This window comes from Phoxinus phoxinus (assembly GCF_949152265.1).
Source record: "Phoxinus phoxinus genome assembly, chromosome: 17".
Taxonomy (NCBI): domain Eukaryota; kingdom Metazoa; phylum Chordata; class Actinopteri; order Cypriniformes; family Leuciscidae; genus Phoxinus; species Phoxinus phoxinus.
The window spans coordinates 7,851,632-7,872,498 of NC_136892.1; the positions used below are offsets into that span (position 1 = coordinate 7,851,632).

The 20,867-nt window shown below is 38.0% G+C and overlaps 1 protein-coding gene and 1 long non-coding RNA gene across 2 annotated transcripts in view; both read left to right on the forward strand.

Annotated features, from left to right (window-relative positions):
- Window positions 1-20,867, forward strand: part of LOC306983987 — a 151,193-nt gene that overhangs the window by 26,278 nt on the left and 104,048 nt on the right. The gene's annotated exons all lie outside the window — the stretch shown is intronic.
- Window positions 1-20,867, forward strand: part of rnf121 (ring finger protein 121) — a 103,622-nt gene that overhangs the window by 10,354 nt on the left and 72,401 nt on the right. Inside the window, exon 2 of the mRNA XM_079584914.1 lies at window positions 4,649-4,686. Coding sequence (XP_079441040.1) covers window positions 4,649-4,686 — 38 coding nt within the window. The remainder of the gene's footprint in view (window positions 1-4,648; window positions 4,687-20,867) is intronic.

Below are 20,867 nucleotides of genomic sequence, written 5' to 3' on the forward strand. Positions count from 1 at the left end.
CATCTGTATTCCAAAGCATTCTTGAATTGCAACCATTTAAGTTCGGAATATGCATTTTCATGTCTATTAAAAAAAAAGATGGGTTCAAGCAGTAAGGGGTTAACAGTCATTTCAACTGATGATAATAATTGATTGAAAAAAGGATATAAATTGCAATATTTTGCAATATGTTATCGCAAAACTCTGCATATCGCAAATTGTTTAAAATTGCAATAATATTGTATCATATGCACCCCTATGCACTATATTACATTATTTTTTACTTGTTAGTGTTGTCTTATTTAATGTATGTTTAAATCACTCATGCAAACAAATCATCACATCTATCATTTAAATGTTTATATTTCAACAAATTGGTGAAGAAATATAATATCTGTAACTGTTTGTATACTACTATTTTGAGTGTTGGTTATTGTATCTAAAAATAAATTGTAGGGATACACCGATATAAATATTTTGTCTGATAAGATTATTCTTTATATTTGAAAGCTGATAACCAATATATTGGCCGATAAATTTAAATCCTAATTGATAAAATGTTTTGGAAAGCCTGATTACAAAAACAGAAGTCTCACCATTAAAAGCCATGTCCCAAGCACTTCCACATAAATCAAACATGTACAATACAGTGGACAAGTTTGAACCAGTGTAAAATTCCTTAAAGGTAGGGTAGGTCAGAATTGTCTAAAAAAACTTTTATTCAAATTTGTTTAAACTGTCTTTATATACCAATACATAATTAAAATGCAAGTACTCTGAAATAGAGAGTATAAAAAAACTGAGTGACTCTAGTGTATTTAATCTTCAATAAACACAGCTCATTAATTCCATTCACTCCCACCTAAAAACGGGTGCGCGAGTGCGCGCACGTGGGCAGAGCCAGTAATAGCGGCGGTAGTCATGGCGACGGAGAGTGAAAGTCGCGCAAGCCAATCACTTGTTTCGTCCCGGTAGGAATTAATGAGCTGTGTTTTTTGAAGATTAAATACACTATAGTCACTCTATTTTTTATACTCTCTTTTTCAAAGTACTTACATTTTAATTATGTATTGGTATATAAAGACAGTTTAAGCCAATTTGAAAAAAAGTTCTTTAGACAATTCTTACCTACACAACCTTTAAAGGAACACTCCACCTTTTTTTGAAATGGGGCTTATTCACCGTCTTTCCAACATTTAGATAGGTGGGCAAATGCATTTTTGTCTCAGTGCATGCATTGTTTTAGTTTGGCAGGGTCGCCGCTAGCTTAGCATAGCATAATGAATGGAATCCTTTGTTGCCAGCTAGCATGTCCTGAGTAAAAGTGACCCAAAAAAAAAAAAAACGAATTACTTCGTGGCCTGCGTATTCACAACGAGTACAAATAGTGATGCCGATTAAGACTAGGCGATTTCCTAGGCAAATATTGACTTGGGACTATATTAGGGTGAAGCACAGGCGAAGCACTGCTACTTGGGTGCAGAGATATCACGCAACATCTGAAATCGCACAACTTCCGTCAACAACATACCGGCGTGAATAGTAGCTGGATATTTTTCCTACAGTAGACATAGTGAATGGCGATGAACATGGCTGATTTTGTGAGAGACGGAGAATGGCGAAGAACCATACCTCTATGAACCAGAGTTTTCCGAAGAGGAGCTGCGGGCTTCGGAAATAGAACGACAGGAGGAGGAGGTTGCGATCACTCAACATGTCAGATCAAGATGAGCGTGCCCGCAGTTGTCACAGCTACCGAGGATTTCTCTGCGTTGATCCATCCTGCAGTCCTCGACTTTTTTTTTTCTTTTTCTTTTTTGTGCTAGTGCTAGTTATTAATGCATCTCTGTAACGAAGACCTCGGCTGAGTGCGATCCATGTGCGGTTTATTAAAACACAAGTTCACAGTACAGTTTTACATGATCTCTGATCAGTTATACATTTGTTGATGTTTTAATTAGACTTTAGTATAATTAAAATGAATAATTGTAGTTAAGTCTCTTATTGGCCTGTTTAGCTGAGCCATTCATAGAACGAACAAAACAAACCCTGACAATTGATAAAAGAACATAGACACTTGACAATCTTATTAGATAAATGCATTTGAAAGATTTTACTTTAAATAAAAAAATTGCAATAGATTTGTAAAAGGTGTTTTTATGCATGTTTGGCTGCATTTACACTGTTCTGACCACTAGGGGTCACCTGGATTGTTTTGAAGCCTCGACACTATACGGCACATTTGCTTCAACTGTTTCAGTGTTTCACAAAGCCTCGATCTGCCCACCACTAGGCAAAGGATCAGGGCAGGCAGCAAACAGCAATAGAAGTAGTCCAGATAAACTAGTGGTAGGCAGGCAGCAAAGAGTCGTAGACGGTAATCCAAGGCAGAGTCAAACACGGGCAGAAACAACAGGGAAATAACGCTCAGAAATGTAGCTGCGGCAAACAAGACTTTGCAGTGAGTGAACGTGGGTTTAAATAGCCTGAGTGATGTGGGACAGGTGTGCAGTAATCAGTCCAGGTATGTGGGTTCTTGGGTATTGTAGTCCAAACTGAATGCTAATACTCAGGGGAGTGAGACCTCCGGTGGCCACTTAAGGAATGTTTACCTGTGTTCGTGATCGCATCAGTGTTTTTGAAAAACAAACATCTAAAATCTGAATGAACACTGATAAACTAAAGCGCTTTGTTAGCTGGTTAATTAACGAAACCTATATGAGATGTGCGCTGCACATGTTTCACTGTTTTCCTTCCAAAGTAATTCCAATCATATTTCAAGCTATTCAAAACTATCATGGCGAACAGTGCACATCTGAAGTCTCAGCTGAGGGAAATAATCCATTATTTATCTGCTTTAATATAGCAGCCTAAATTTCTTATCGGGGCAATAACAATAAAATGACAAATGAACACAAATCGGCCGATACCGATATGGTGGCTGATATATTGTGCATCCCTAATAAAAAGCAATTGAATTTGGACTATTGTTAATTTCAACCTTTAATATTATAGAAATGTGGTAACTGACAGGGTTCCCGCTTTCCTGTATAGTTTACAACATTAGTTGAGAGATTGTTTTCCTTAAAGGGATACTCCTCCGTTCATATTAAACTGTTATTCCCTTAAAGGATTAGTTCACTTTTAAAATGAAAATTCTGTCATCATATACTCACCCTTAAGTTGTTTCAAACCTGTATGAATTTCTTCCCTCTGCTGAACACAAAGGAAGATATTTAGAAGAATGTCAGTCACCAGACAGTTTCTGGTTCCCATTGACTTCCATAGTATATTTTTTTCCTACTATGGAAGTCAATAGGAACCAGAAACTGTCTGGTGACTGACATTCTTCTAAATATCTTCCTTTGTGTTCAGCAGAGGGAAGAAATTTATTGTTGATGCATACCTCTCTCGTCTCAGTGCGTGCACTTAATCGCTCTGGCGTGCCGCAACACTTTGATAGCTTAGCCCAGTTCCTTCATTAGGGACCAAACAGAGATGAAGTTAGAAGCGACCAAACGCCTCCACGTTTTCCCTATTTCAATACAGTTACACAAGTAGTTACACAACCAAGTTTGGTGACACAAAATAAAACTTGGTGCTTTTCTAAGCGGGTTAAAAAAGATAACTATAATGTATGGCGGAATAGCACAGGGAGCACTTTGACTCGGCACAGTAATATCGTCACAGTAATATCATCAGGAGTGATGATATTACTGCGCCAAGTCGAAGTGCTCCCAGTGCTATTCCGCCATACATTATATTATTTTGTGTCACCATACTTGGTCGTGTAACTGTATTTAAATAAGGAAAACGTGAAGGTGTTTGGTCGCTTCTAACTTCATCTCTGTTTGGTCCCTAATGAATGAACTGGGCTAAGCAATCAAAGTGTCGCAGTGCGCCAGAGCGATTAAGTGCATGCACTGAGATGAAAGAGGTATGTATCAACTCGTCTTAGTTGAGGGAATAACATAGTTTAATATGAAAAAACGGTGGAGTATCCCTTTAAGAAATATGTACATGCTGTACCTGATAAAAGGTTGTCCTTCTAAAAAGGCTTAATTATGTATTGTATAAGCAAATGCATTGAATTTACTTCCTGCTTACTAGCTACTGTTCGGACGCTGCTCGGCCCTTTGCTCTTTTATATTTTATCCTATTTTTAACTTCAGCAAATCAGCACAGTGCTCAAACGACAAAGCTTGGCACCAACAATAAAATAAGAAACATTTGAACTGGAATATTACTACACAAAAGGGGTATTTTTATCTGACCACTGTCAGCAGCAGCATACATTCCTGGGACGGCGCAACACAGCTCCCTATACAGTATTCAGACTAAAATGCCTCCGTCTGGTTCAGAATCTACTTGCTGCACAAGTGCCACAGACTTCTACAAAAGATTGCAGTTCTTGAAACAAAGTTACATGCGGTCCTGCCAGCACTCTGTGTCGGGGAGCACTAGATTCACTGGACTCACAAGCTGTATGCTGGGAGTGGGTCCACGATGAAGCTTTCCCCATTAGATAAATATATGTGGACAACGTTTGTGATTTGTGATATGGAAAAAGTAATTGAATGCATTTTAGCTTAAGGTTGCAATGTAATGAAGTGCACTTCTGCTTGAATGTTGCTATAACTAATTGCTGAAATAACTCCTATTTCAACAGATTGATCTGTCCCAGCTCTCACCAGAGGAGAAGTGGAGGTCTGTACCTTTTTTTCATTATTGTTATTTAAAATGTATATATTGACACTCATACAATCATAAATATGTATAGTTTCTGCAATTAAATTTATAATTTTTTTACATAATGGTTATTAAGGGGAGGCACGGTGGCTCTGTGGGTAGCACTGTCGCCTCAAGAAGGTCTCCGGTTCGAGTCCTGGCTCAGCCAGGAGGCCTTTCTCTGTGGAGTTTGTATGTTCTCCCCACAGGGTTTCCACGCTTCAAAGTTCTTGAATTTCAGCCATTTTGGATTCAAACACTGGAAAGTATGTGAAAACAAACATGTTTTGGTGCTTGAACAACAGGTGCTTGAAAAATGAACATGAACTAGGGTTCAGACAAGGTGCTTAAAGGGTCATGAAACACCAAAACTTTTTTTTTTGGCCTTTTGTGACTTTGTGCCTAGGATAGTACAGATTGACAGGAAAGCGTGGGGTGTGGAGAGAGTGGAACTGGATCGGCGAAAGGACCTCAAGCTGGGAATCGAACTCGGGGCGCCGAAGCCGCAGTTGTGCTATATGTCGGCGCGCTAATCATGAGGCTCTCTGCGCTTGCCTTACCAAAACGCCTCTTTTTTGAGATGTGAACAGATATTTATAGGCTGCACATCACTGAAAACACTAAAAGCACTCAAAAGTGGAAATTGGTTATTTTTGCGTTTTTCAGAGCAATTTCGTTCTTCCGGGTTGAAAAGCAAAATCGGAGCAACGTTGCGGAATTTAAGGTAGATCTACGTGTATCCAGAGTTTGTGATTGGCTGACGGGGCTGGAGAAAATTATTCTACGTCATTCGGTTCGGAGCGCTTCTCTCCATACATTTATGAGAAAGAGCTTGTTCAATCCAATCATTGCGTCATAGTACGGATGAGAAAGTATGCAGCGGAGAATTCAAACTTCACGAAAGACCATTTCAGCACTGTTCCTTCACCTCTGCCTGTTCAGCTTTGCATTCGGACACGTGCCATTAGTGTACGTTTCCTCAGTACAGTAGCGCAAAAGTGATGTTTAATTTCCCCACGATGCTGTCAGAGCTGGAGTTTGACTACCAACACATGGAAAATATGACTAACAATATTTAGTAGTCCTATATAACAACGCCCATTGGAACGGTTTCTGCATGGAATTCCGCAATGAGTTTAACAATACTCGCAATGTCATGGATCATATACGGACTGGAGTAAGCGTGTTTCAAGTTTTTATGGACATTTCATATACTATAGTCCTCTAAAAACGATCCAGCACCTTCAATGTGCTAGGGATGTGCATCTCCATAACTGAGGCCGATGCGATACGCATCTCGATGCAGATCCAACATTAAAGATGCATATAAGCAAGATTCAAAAACTTTATTTGCCATTTGTGTTTGCACACATAGGAACTCTTGTGCGGTTATTGTTTAGAGAGTCAAGTCAAGTTTAAAAGACACAAGGAAGACATAAATCTATAAAACATATACATTATAAATTGCACAAAACCCATTAAAAGTGTAAATTTGCATTATAAAATTGCACAAGTATATTGCACATTGCACAGGCCCCATAGACAACATAATATAATATGATATATTATAGTACAAAGTTGCGTTATAAATAAATAAATAAAATGCACCAGTATTATTGCAATGGGCCTGGAGACAATAGTTCATTTTGTTTTGGCCAAGAGTCTCACTGTGGCTGGGAAAAAGCTCTTATAAAAGCGTGTTCTATGTGTGATAATGCTGTCCGCTTGTCTATGCCTGAGATTGTATGTACAGTTTTTGTGTGTGAGCAGGGAGTGAGCTGGATGTAGTGTGTCTCGGATAATTCTCTCTGCTCTTTTCTGACAGCGCTGTGTGTAGATTTTGTCCATGGAGGGGAGTTCTGTTCTAATAATCCTCTCTGCAGTCTTTGACTTTTTGCAGAGCCTTCCTCTCTGTCTGTGTGGTGTAAAGCAGCTACCGATGCGATGCAATACGATTCACTACTATTACGACGCGGTGCGATCCGATTTCTATTCAACGCGATGCGATTCAATGTAATACGATGCATTTGAGAAAAATATGATGCTATGCAATTCAATATGGTATAGATAGTTAACTTTTTATTTATTTTGTTCAGACATGCAGCAAATCCTAAAGTAGCTTAAGTACCATCTGACTTATAACGCATGGCTCTTTCACAAACAAAAGATTTGTTTTTCACAAAACCAAAAGATTAAATAAAAACAGACATTCTTTTCATGTCTCCTCCAGTAACACTTTTAACAGTGAAACAGGATAAAGAATAAAGAAATGTTCCATAACTTGCCAGCAGGCAATTGTGATTTCAGCAGGTAGGCTAACAGAGACCAGAAAGCAGGTGCTGTTTTAACATAAACAACATAAAGACGTCTATCGCGCCGCAGGACCAGACGCGCGTCAACGCGTCTTTACATTGACTTAACATGGAAATCACTCGCTCCAGACGCTCTATCCGCGTTCGGCTTGCACGCAGGTGTTACATTATAAAATATTGGTCACAAATGATTGGTCACTTTCTAAATAGTAAAAGTATAGTGCATCTACTAATAATTATATATGAATATATAGTTTTTTACCGATGCAGATATGTTAGAAACGATGCATCGCGATACAAATGCCAACTTGTATCCGATGCAGACTTATTTAAATCGATGCATCGCATCGTTAGCTTTTATGCCGATTCACCGATGCGAATCAGTGAATCTTACCATCCCTACAATGTGAACATTTCATCATTGATCATAATTAATTTGTGTCAAGATTGCACATTAGGATTGCCTTTATGTTAAACGCATTGCAGCTGCACAGCGAGCACAGAGTGACAGGCTCACTCATTGGCTGTGCTGCAGCAACTGCATATCCAATGGCGAAGGCGCCTCTAACACACGTCAGGGCCCGCCAACTGGGTGCGGCAGAGACAATAAATGAGCCCGAATTTCGCCATTATAGCAGATTTACTCAACTTCAGCGACAACTTACAGTGGGGAGAACAAGTATTTGATACATTGCCGATTTTTCAGGTTTTCCTACTTACAAAGCATGTAGAGGTCTTTAACTTACAAAAATGTCCATGGCCATAAAATCCATCGACCATAAAATTGCCGGTAAGATATGTTGATAGTGACATCACATGAACACTTTTTTTTGTTTTGTTTTTTCAAAAAGCAAATTTCACAAATGTACTATACAATACAGTACATGTTAAAGCTACACTGTGTAACTTTTTTAGTTTAGATGGGATCAATTAAAGGGTACCTATTATGACATTTAAAATGTTCCTAATATTGTTGTGGGAGTCCCCAACAACAGTTTTACATGCATGCAATGACAAAAAACACTTTTGTTTTCGTATAATATGCATTTATTTTTACCTGATTTGCTCACCGACTCCCAAATGAATCGTTCAACGACTCATTTTTCAAACCCCTCCTCTGCGCGACGCTAATCTGCGTTGATTGGTCAGATGACCCAGCAGTGTTTACAGAGATAATACTTATTTTTAACACGGAGTACAATGATGCTTTTATCAATTAAATTGTGTTATAATAATGATTATAGTCCACTGCTTTATAGTTTGTAGTAAAAAACGAAAAATAAGATAAATAATTTAATGTTATTAGCGATAGCCCAGAGTTCATATTGTAAAAGCACAATCAGTCTTTGTTTGCGTTAGCCCGATGCATAAACATAACGTTTTTACACACAAAAAATGCAGATTTACGTTACTACGAGGTATTACTCTATTCTTTAGACAACTCCGAAAACAACGACAAACACTTCACATCTCAATACAATTGCCATTGAAGACCTAGAAGCTAAACGGTGCTTAGCCTACACAACAAACAAAATAATTAAGCATGCTACATAAAATATATAAGCAAAAATTATTAATAACACTTACAGGTTGTGATACGGAGGAGGAAGCTGATGCAAATACACTTGGAACTGAACCTTCCTTCAATATTCCTTCCTTAGAATCCAAGTTTGATTGCATTTAAAAAGCAATCGTCTTCAAAATGGTGCGAACAAAGCACAAGGCTCGGACTATACTTCTGTGGTATAGTGAATTGTAGCCACTTAGTCTTCAAATGCTCCTCCTTGGGCAGATTAAAAAAGTTGTCTTTTGTGTCGCACTTCAGAACACAGCGTCTCGTCGCCGTGATGTTTTCAAGTTTTCCCTGACCTTGGAGCGCAATAAGTGGGCGTATCGTATTCAAATAACTTGACAAGTTGACGTCATCTAGTCAGAGAAAAAGCTTCGGTCTTCTAACGATTCATAAAAATGACTCCGAGTCGACTCTTACTTTTGAAAGACAATAACTTTATATACGGTGCACTTTCATATTTCAAACTTTGCAGGATGTTTTTGTTCACTTAGATCTATGTTACACACTACATGAAAGGTAAATTTCAAAATTCCATAATAGGTGCCCTTTAAGAAAAAAAGAAAGCTAAAACAGGAACAAGAACTTATTGATGAAATAAATGAGCTGCAACAATTATTAGATAGAAGTTATGTTACTGAAATAGAAATATTAATCAAAAGAAAACAAGAAAAATTGGAGAGTCTTTATCATGAACGGGTAAACGGAGTTATGGTTAGGTCACACGCTGTTTGGATGGAGAAGGGAGAGAAGTGTACAGCACACTTTTTACGGTTAAATCAAAGAAATTCTGTTAAAAAGAATATCATGAGTCTATATAGAAATGATGTTTTAGTCACAAATCCACAAGAAATATTGCAGGAAGAATTTGATTATTTTAAAACTTTATATTCTAACGATGCAATATTGGAGTCCCTAAACGGTGTGACTGAGCAATATTTCCCTTTGAACAATGTCTCTGTGCTTTCTACTTCGCAGCAATTAAGCTGTGAAGGCGAAATAACAGAGCAGGAGTTATTGGAGGCAATTCACTCATTTTCAGCTGGTAAATCTCCTGGTATCGATGGAATTCCGATCGAGATGTATAAGGTTTTTTTTGCGGAAATTAAAAAACCCCTATTAGAATCCTTTAACTTTTCATTTCAACAAGGTATTTTATCTAATTCACAAAGAGAGGGAGTTATATCAATACTCTTAAAACAAAATCCTAATGGGAAATATAAAGATCCCAAATGGCTAAAAAATTGGCATCCATTGACCCTGCTTTGTTGTGATACTCGTATTCTATCTAAATGTATTGCTTTAAGAATAAAAAATATAATTGGAGATGTTATAAATAACAATCAAGCAGGTTTTATTAAGGGGAGATTTATTGGAGATAACTTGAGACAAATACTGGACACTATACATTTTTATGAGAACCATCAGGAACCAGGATTATTGTTTATTGCTGATTTCGAAAAGGCGTTTGATAAAGTTCAATGGGAATTCATAAAACAATGTCTTAGTTTTTTTAATTTTGGGAAAAACTTTATACAGTGGTTTGAAACTCTTTATAATCATCCGGTTAGTCGAGTTATCAATAATGGTCATATATCAGACACATTTTTATTAACACAAGGAGTCCGTCAAGGATGTCCTTTGTCACCGTACCTCTTTATTTTATGTATTGAAATTCTAGCTATTAAAATTAGGAACAATCCAGATATATCAGGTCTATTTCCAAATGGTCAAGAGATTAAGCTAACAATGTATGCGGATGATGCAATCTTTTTTATAAAACCAACACAATCCATTTTGGAAGGACTAATAAAGGAATTAAATACTTTTTCAAAAATATCTGGTTTGAAACCTAATTTTGCAAAATGTAACATTTTGAGAATTGGGACATTAAAAGACACAAATTTTATTTTAAAAAGTTCCGTTCCTGTTAAATGGATTAATGGAGAAGTCAATATATTAGGGATTCATCTACCTGACAACTTTAAAGAAATTGTTAAATTTAATTATGAGAGAAGGATGGAAAAGGCAGATAGAATTTTACAACCTTGGAGGGGGAACTCTCTGACAATTCAAGGGAAAGTAACTCTGATTAATACTTTAGTAATTCCACAATTTGCTCACTTACTAATGCTTCTTCCTTCACCTAGTATGAAGTTCTTCAAACATTTTGAACAAAAAATGTTTAAATTTATATGGAACAATAAGCCAGATAAAATCAAAAGGCAGTATCTATATAATTCTTATGATAACGGGGGACTGAATTTGAAAAATCTTCAAATGATGGACTGTTCCTTGAAAGCCTCCTGGGTTGCAAAAATCTATCACAACAAACAATGGAACACAAGCCAGAGATTATCTTCTGCCTTTTCCTTTTTCTCAAATAATATATTTCCTTTTTACCAATTAAAAGCAATACATATTGATAAAATATTTCAAAAAAGTTTAAAAGAGTTATCACCATTCTTCAAGGATGCATTGAAAGCTTGGTTGAACTTCCAGTACTACCCTCCAGATACAATTCAAGACATTCAGACACAGTTGTTATGGATGAATTCAAACATTACGGTTGGAGACAAGCCATTGTTGTGGGAGGAATGTGTTAAAAATGGGTTAATTTTTGTCAATGACCTTTTAGATTTATCTGGAGAATTTATTTCTTATGAAAACTTGAGAAATGTGTTTAGCATTTCTCTCGACCAGTTACAATTCAACCAGCTGATTTCTGCAATTCCTAAAACTTGGAAAATTAAACTGCAAAATGAAAAGAAAAATAAATTAAAGGTTTGTCTTCCACCAATAAGATGCCTCAAATGGTTGTCTGGTGTAAAGATAAATAAAATAATATATATTTGGAATTTAAATATTACAGGCACTGCACTTTTTCCACACAGAGCCTGCCTGTTTTGGGAAGATGAATTTAATGATCCAATTTTGTGGAAAGATTATTTTAGAACAATTTATAAAACTACAATCGATTCATATTCCAGAATATTTCAACTTAAAATCTTTCATAGAATTGTTGCAACAAAAAAATCTCTGTACAAATGGGAAATAGAAAAGGATCCCTGTTGCAGGTTCTGTGGGGATGAGGAGGAGGACCTGATGCATTTGTTTTATTTTTGCCCACATGTGGCTAAGTTTTGGGTCAGTATACAATTATGGTTAAGGTCTATGGATATTGTTTTTCAAATCACACCTCAGAATGTTTTGTTGTATGTCTTTGAGGGTAAATGCATACACTTTTTGAACATGATTATTTTGATGGGTAAAATTTTTATTTTTAAAGCTAAAACTTTATCAAATTTATGTATAAAACATTTTAGGAATAGAGTATTTCATCAGTATACGCTGGAAACAATTATAGCAGGAAATAACAACAGAAAAACTGAGCATGAAAATAAATGGAATGTCTGCTTACTTGAGTTAGAGATATAAATATTATGTGTACTTTCTTAAAGATGCGCCATGTGTCAAGGCATACATGTTTTGCTAATTCTGTGGTATTTTGTTTATTGATTCTTGATTGGTATTATTGATTTATTTACGTTTTTTTTATTTATTTTTTATTATTGTTTCTTAGGTTATTCGATTTGCCTTGTGCTTCCTTCTATTTTGATTTTTTTGTGTGATAAAAAAAAAAAAAAAAAAACTTTTTTAGTTTATTCTTAGCTAAAAACACTTAGTTCTTTCAAAAATATATGTGCTCATTAATGTATATTTACTTCGTTCAAGTAATAAAGTATTCTCGTGAGTGTATAATATGCCATTGAAAATACATACGGGTGAGGGGTTTGAATGTCGGTCGCCATGTTGCCCCTCCATCTTGAAAGTACATTAGCCAAAGAGGGACATACCCGTTAATTCAAGCTTCGCCTTTTGAATTGACCTAGTGAATTGTGTCTCCGCAATTCACTGGCACCGGCCCTGTTTTTATTTTTTCCTTTCCCTCTACCTCTACCTCTCCCTCGCACCTCCGTCAACTTTGCCTTACGCTAGTGATGTCGTACAATATACAGAATAACGATAGCACTGATAAAAGTTACTTTACTAAGATTAGCCTTGCATTCGTCTGGGAACCTGATAGCTGATGTTAGCAATGAAATGGTAAAAAAATAAACGAAAACATAAAACTATTATTCATTTTACATAGATGTCATAACCTATATGTTAACTGACAAATTAAATTACTGCAAATTATAATAGTTTTCTAAAGTAACCTCATCACTTGAAGGAATACTTATGGACGAGGTCGAACTGGAAGCCATGTTAATCTTGGACTACATTGGCCACCGTAGGAGTTAAAACGAAATCGGAATTGAGAGGAACAGAAACTAATATTCACTGGATGGTCATATACATTTTCACCGCTAGATGGGGGTAAAAATCACAGTGTAGCTTTAAGAATTATTTTAAATCTTTTTTTGTATTATTCGGTTAATCTTATGATAGGATTCCCTACAGTCATTGGAGCAATAAACTGCACACGTTGCAATCTCCACTGCTCTAGGAGAACATGAGGCAGATTATGTTAATAGAAAGTCCTTTCACACCCTTAATGTTCAGGTAGAGATGATATGAACATGTGAAATTATTATTTTGTGAGATGAATCTTTAAATTAATAGTAACATTAACAGATATAACAATGATCTACTTTCTGTGAGTGTTTTGTGTCAGCAATTTTTGTACTTTACCATATTTAACTTGCTTTCCTCACTGTTAATTTGCAACCTACACAATAACCCCCTACCATGACCCTCAGACAGGGCCACAGAACTGCTTCAATGTGGCCCTCAGTAAAACCAGAGTGGAAGAAAGGGAGCAAGAGAAAGTTGCATTAATAAATATTCATGCTAAAGTGTTACTTGGTTAAATAAGTTCACATGCTGAGATCAGTTTTATCCAGCTGTTTGATCTCCAATGTTTGTTTTTTTAAATGTGGAGCCTCCTCAGCTCACAGTCAGGCTCCTTTAGTGTGCAGTCTAGCTCTAGGCTCCTTTAGTGTGCAGTCTAGCTCTAGGCTCCTTTAGTGTGCAGTCTAGCTCTAGGCTCCTTTAGTGTGCAGTCTAGCTCTAGGCTCCTTTAGTGTGCAGTCTAGCTCTAGGCTCCTTTAGTGTGCAGTCTAGTTCCATAGGCTCCTTTAGTGTGCAGTCTAGCTCTAGGCTCCTTTAGTGTGCAGTCTAGCTCTAGGCTCCTTTAGTGTGCAGTCTAGCTCTAGGCTTCTTTAGTGTGCAGTCTAGTTCCATAGGCTCCTTTAGTGTGCAGTCTAGCTCTAGGCTTCTTTAGTGTGCAGTCTAGTTCCATAGGCTCCTTTAGTGTGCAGTTTAGCTCTAGGCTCCTTTAGTGTGCAGTCTAGCTCTATGGCCTCCTTTTGTAAAGGGCCCTGGCTGAGTCTGTTTCCACTTGAAACATAATTCCACCACAAACATGATCATTACAAGTTTTCTGGAGGCTAATCAAATCACAAAAAGTGCCTTGACTTTCTACAAACCAGGACTGTAATTTATGTCAATGGTTTTAAATCCTTACCTTGTTCACATTTCTTCTGAAGCCTATTGAGGTAGGGGCTTCAGTTTCTGGGACAGGTTTTGAAAAATCCTACAATAAAAGAGGTGTGTAAGGGCCAGTCCCTGTTTTATGCCCCACATTCAAATGTTTGCCTTAATAAAATGCCCAGTGCATTCACCTCAGCAACTGTCTCAGAACACAGACAGAGTGTCTTCATCATTTTCTTCACCCTAATAAATAAAAGTAGGCCAATATAAAGCATAACTGTTATAAAGCAGGTTATGTTTCTGGTGTTCTGTCTGCTGCATACTGACCTCTGTGTGCATGTGTTCTGGCTTCAACAGGGGACACTGCATTTCCCTCTACTGCAGAACATACAGTTAGCCATATTTAAAACTTAAAATAGTAATGTATCGCACACGTTCCCAGTGTTACTTGCTTAGAGGAGCCAGCACCAGGGTCAGATTGTACAGCACCTGTAATCCCATCCATAATCGGCCGTCCCTTATTCCTACTCAGAGCCAACTCAGTGTATCCTGGAGGAATGGCCCTCCACCGGTTTTCTGAATTTCAGTCTTTTTTCGGTTTGCCTCAAACAAGTGTTTGTGATCAAATGTTTACAAAAATAATAAAAGGTTGTGTGTAAATACTTACTACTTTGAATTATATTTTTATATTTTGTCTTTATCTGCTGCCAAGAATGTTTGGAGTTGGGGTTGCATCTAAAAATCAATGAATATTAATCTTCATTAGTATATACATGCACATTTTTATATATATTATAAAAATATAGGCTATATTTCACACACACATACATTCATACATGTATATATATTTATATAAATGTATTTAAATGGCGGCAAAAATGTCATCATTGCGGTGTGCGCAAGGCCACATTTCGCGTGGCGGTGTGCAGTGCACAGCTTTTTTTGTAACGGTGCTCGCGGCATCCGAAGATGCATGACTTCTAGCCGAATCTGGCCGAGCATGCACATCTCACAGCACCGGCACCTAGTTCTTGCGTCTAAATTAGTTGCTTACATTAACAAAACAAGCCTACAATAGCAGACATAAGCCCTTTAAATAAAAATAAATGACCATGTTTTATAAAAAGGTTCACAAAACTAAATAAAAATGTTTAGAAAATATGTAACGCTGTAGGTTACTTTCTCATCCATATTTTTTCTCTAATGTCACAGGGTATAATCTGGTTTACTGCTTTACACAATTATTTTGTAGTGTAGTTTTGGTGTACTAAAGTGTTGTACTAATACATTCACGAATGTACCTTACTTCTTCTCGCCACTGATTCCTGATGGTTTAGAGGACAATTACACCGGCAACCTGTCGTTTCAAATAATAGCCTAGTACACCGGCGAGTGTGAAGTAAATGCCTCGTCCATTTGGGGGAGGCGCGCGTGCAGTCATCGGAGGCTCGCACTGCGGAGGCAGGCGAAAGTATAAACAAAGCTAGCTTAAAGGTTGGGTAGGTAAGAATTGTCTAAAGAACTTTTTTTCAAATTGGCTTAAACTGTCTTCATATACCAATACATAATTAAAATGCAAGTACTCTGAAATAGAGAGTATAAAAAACTGAGTGACTAGTTTATTTAATCTTCAAAAAACACAGCTCATTAATTCCTTCCGGGACGAAACAAGTGATTGGCTTGCGCGACAGTCACTCTCCGTCGCCATGACTACCGCCGCTATTACTGGCTCTGCCGACGTGCGCGCACTCGCGCACCCGTTTTTAGGTGGGACTGAATGGAATTAATGAGCTGTTTATTGAAGATTAAATACACTATAGTCACTCAATTTTTATACTCTCTATTTCAGAGTACTTGCATTTTAATTATGTATTGGTATATAAAGACAGTTTAAACAAATTTGAATAAAAGTTTTTTTAGACAATTCTGACCTACCCTACCTTTAACAGAGCAGCCATCAAGTGTTAGACAGTACTCTAGGTTATTACGTCTGGAAGTTTTTTGTCCAATAATTAGAATCTCTGTTTTTTCTGAATTTAGTAGTAGGAAATTACTAGTCATCCATTTTTTTTTTTATATCAGCTATGCATTCCGTTAATTTTGTGAATTGGTAGGTTTCGTTAGGTTTTGAAGAAATATACAGCTGAGTATCGTCGGCATAACAGTGAAAGCTAATTCCATGTTTCCTAATGATATCTCCTAATGGAAGCATATACAGAGTGAACAGCAGCGGTCCTAGTACTGAGCCTTGTGGTACGCCATACTGAACTTGTGATTGATAAGACATCTCTTCATTTACTGCTACAAACTGATAACGGTCAGATAAGTATGATTTAAACCATGCTAGTGCAATTCCACTAATGCCAACATAATGTTCGAGTCTATTTAAAAGCATGTTGTGGTCAATGGTGTCAAATGCAGCACTAAGATCAAGTAATACTAATAGAGAGATACAACCACGATCGGATGATAAGAGCAAATCATTTGTGACTCTAACGAGAGCTGTCTCGGTACTATGGTACGGTCTAAATCCGGACTGAAAATCCTCGCAGATATCATTTCTTTCAAGAAAGGAACACAGTTGTGAGGATACTGCTTTTTCTAATATCTTTGACAGAAATGGCAGATTAGAGATCGGCCTGTAATTGACTAGTTTTGTAGGATCAAGTTGCTGTTTTTTAACAAGCGGTTTAATCATAGCTAGCTTAAAGGTTTTTGGTACGTATCCTAGAGACAAAGATGAATTAATGATATTAAGAAGAGGATCTATGACATCTGGAAGCATCTCTTTCAGCAGCTTAGTTGGTATAGGGTCTAACATGCACGTTGTCGATTTAGATGATTTGACGAGTTTGCAAAATTCTTCCTCTCCTATAGCAATGAATGAATCAAATTTTCCCTCAGGGAGACTACAACACACTTCCTGAGGATCAAGTCAGGATGTGCTCCACCCACTGTCTTCCCCAATGGACCCTCCCACAAGACGAGGTCTCTGATGATTTTTTACCCTCTGGGGAGCGAGTCTTCCCTCTCGGTGGCTAATGAGAACCTCTTCTGGCCTTTCCAATTCTTTAAGTTTGACTTCTGGGAATAATTTTCTCAACTTCTCAGGTTCAATTACTTTATGCACTCTGGTGATTTCATCCAAGCCGTAGCAGACCATTTCTTGAGCTCTCTCTGTTCCTTTAGGTGTCTTGACTCTGACTTTGAAGAGATACCTTTTGTGTGTTCACTTCCATGGCCATACCACCAACCCCATGCACAACTAAAGTTATCTTCTCATGTCTTAACCTCAGTCTTTCAGCAGCTTTATGGGTAATATAGTTTGTATCTAGGGATGCACCGATTGATCGGCTGGTGATCGGAATCGGCCGATTTTCACGTGATCGGCCGTAATCGGTGACCGGCCGATCACTCTGACCAATGCCGATTTTTAAAACCGGTCAAAGAGAAGCGCGCGAGCTTCAAGCAGGAACGTCGCGTGAGCAGCATTGAATCGCGGGTTTCGGCGCCGAGACTTTTGTAGCAGCTGCTGTGACGCTGTACTACAAACGCTTCCAGTAATACTCCGGCGGCTGCTGTGATGATGCATTTACGCTGACGCGCCTCTCACGTTTGCCATGTGAAACTGTCGTTCACGCGCCGCTCGTTTACAGTGTGAAACGGTCGTTCACGCGCCGTTCTCGTTTACAGTGTGAATCGCTCGTTCACGCGCCGCTCGTTCACGCCCCGCTCACTTTTGCACTGTGAAGCGGTCGTTGACGCGCCGCTCACGTTTGCAGTGTGAAACAGTTGTTAACCTGCAACATGTCAGCTGTTTGGAAATTCTTCAGCGTGTGTGAAGATAACAAGTTTGCAATATGCAACACCTGCAAGGAAAAATTAGGGCGAGGAGGGACGACACCAAAATGTTTGGCACAACAAATCTAATCAGACACTTGAGACAACATCACCATGCTGAATTTGGATGTGAAAAGAAGGAAATGTTTTTTTTTTCATAACACACTTCACTTTAATGTGTGTGAATTTCCCACACCGGGAGTAATTATTTGTTTGAATGTTCTATATTCTATGCAAAATGTTCTATTAAAGAAAACCTAGACAAAAAACATTTGTGTGTGTTGTAAAGTGGTTAGAAAAAATAAAATCGGAATCGGCTAAAATCGGTATCGGCAGGTCAAACTTGATGAAAAATCGGAAATCGGAATCGGCCTAGAAAATTGAAATCGGTGCATCTCTATTTGTATCTGAAGCAAGGTCAATTAAAGTCCCAATCTTCTGCCATGCGTTTGCAGTGACTTACATCAACATCATGTTGACAGGAAGTTCAGAGAGCCCATTCCTCTGCAGTAGCTCAGATTGGCCTGAAGCATTGAGTGTTACTGCGGTTTTGTTGGTGTTGGTGAAAGCCTTTCTGCATCGATCTGCCATTTCTGGGGAAAGTTCAGACAAGTCCTCCTTGTTCCTCTGCTAGTTTGCTTTCACCTTTGCCGTCTTTTACACTTTCTCTCTTGCTCTCTTTTTACTTCTCCTTTTGGGCAGAGGAAAAAATGGTGGTCTGGGGCACCACCTTCCCTTTTACAGGGATTTATTTCTGTATAGGAAAGTGTCTCTGCAGTATCCATCTTCATCATGGCATCTGAGACATTTCCTGCATGCTCCCAGCTTTCTCAATACAGCTTTCTTTTTAGGTAGCTTAAGTCTTTTGAACTTTCTACAGAAGAAGATTTTGTTGTTGTGCCCACTATCACCACAGACACTTTCTTTGTGGTTTCTGTTGAGGCAATCTTTCGATCATAGTTCTTGTCTGAACAATCTGATTTCTCCACCTTCTCCACAGTTCTGAGCTGTTTGAGTCTTTCTAGTATTTCTTCTTGACTTTTCAGGAACTTCAAGAGCATGACAAAGTGGTTGTCTGATGTGACATTGTTTCTGGGTTCAACCATGAACATCCCCCAGTCTCTTTTAATAAAGTCAGGCAACATCCTTTCAATGGTTTTAATTACCAGTGGGTTCTTTATGGCTCCAGAGTTTCCTAACTCTGTGAGATCTGCAAGGGCCTTCTCCACTGACTGTATGAGGTCAATGACCTTTCTTGGCTGGTTCCCTTTCACATGTGGCATCTTCTCCAGCTCTTCAATGATTTCCACTGTGATGGTTGACTTGTTGCCATATCTGTTCTCCAGGACTCTGAACATGTCACTGGCAGTGGTGTAGGTTGAATGTCTGAGGTCTTTTGAGATGTTGTCATTCACACTCTCCAAGAGTTTAATTTCCTTAATCCGGATGGCTCTCCTTGCTTTTGCAGGCTTTCCCAGTCTTTCCTCCATCTGTGATAATCTCTCTTGTTTCATTGAAGATAGGTAGAGAGGTTGGCTTGATTCTCACTATTTGAGTGGATGTTGCCGGTTGGGGTAGTAGTTTCACTCCTGTGCCTTGCTCATTGATCGTCTGTGCGGTGGCAAATTCAGCTTTCCTTAATTCAAGCCTGTAGGATGCACTTACGTCCTTTACTCTTCCATCTAATTCGTCCTTTAATTCTACAGGGATCCATCTATCCCATGTTGACATTGCTGAGTGGGCCTCTTTTATTCTCTTGTCCAAGAGAGCAAGGTGCACTTCATAGCCCTCTAAATTGGCACTTTCCACAGGTACATCAGCCGCTTTATCATTGGCCTTTTCTGCTTGCAGGATTGCCACAAGAAGTGCACTCCTTCCATACCTCGACCACAGGTTTGTTTGAACAATGTCTCTTATTTCAGCCAACTTTTTTTCACCTTCATTTACAGATCTATCAATGTCAGCCTCTTGCTGTTCATCAAGACCTACTCTCTTATCCTCAGTCTTAGTGTCAGCCTCCAGTCCAATCCTGTAGTCATCATTTGCATCGAGCATCTGAAACAGTCTGAAAGCTTAGTGAATTCCTCCTTTAACTCCACTTGAAGCATGCTGCTTGCTCCTCCTGAAATGAAGTTGGCTTGTCTGGTGAAGCTGCTTTTTGCATTGGTCCTCTCCTTTTTGAGCTGCTGGACCGACTTCCCCAGGACATCTTCCGCCATCTTGACTTCCTCTGCGTCAACTTCCAAAGGACACTAGGACGACTCAAATTTCCGACTCAATCACTTTTCTTTTTCTTTTGGCTTTGTCAGTTGATTGGTCTGTTCAGTAAATTAGGTTGTAAACCTTTTAAAGACAGAGAACATGTTACCATATTAATTAAACATTTTAAAGTAATTTTATAATGAATTAAACACTTAAGCCTTTTACAAGGAAAAAAAAAAAGATAATTTCATGAATTTTCCAAATTTGTTAGTAAAGTTTTAACATTTAACAGAATGTTCACATTTTTAACTTTGTACCATACTTTTGTAACTTATTTTTTCAAACTCAAAATGAAAATATTTTAGCACAATCAAAAATCTCAAAATCAAAATTCATTGTTTCTCAAGACCACGTAAGAACTTAACACTGGTGAAAACATGACTGCAGTGCTAAAGTCTGACGTCATAAATTTGTGATCATTTGGTGAGATCGGCCTGTTTTATTGACTCCCGATCTAGGGCCCTATAAAAAAAATCCCAATTTCAGTTTTATTTTTTCCCAAATTCCTTTTTTTTCTGTTTTAATTTTTGGGAATTCAGTTTCTTTTACCCTTTACTGTTATTTTAGTTGAAAAAAGAGTGTGCTTTTAACCCTCTGGGGACCAAAAACGCGCCGGCGCGTTTGCCTTGTTTTTTTTCACATAGCAGCAAAATAGACTTAAAATACTCCCATCATTTTTT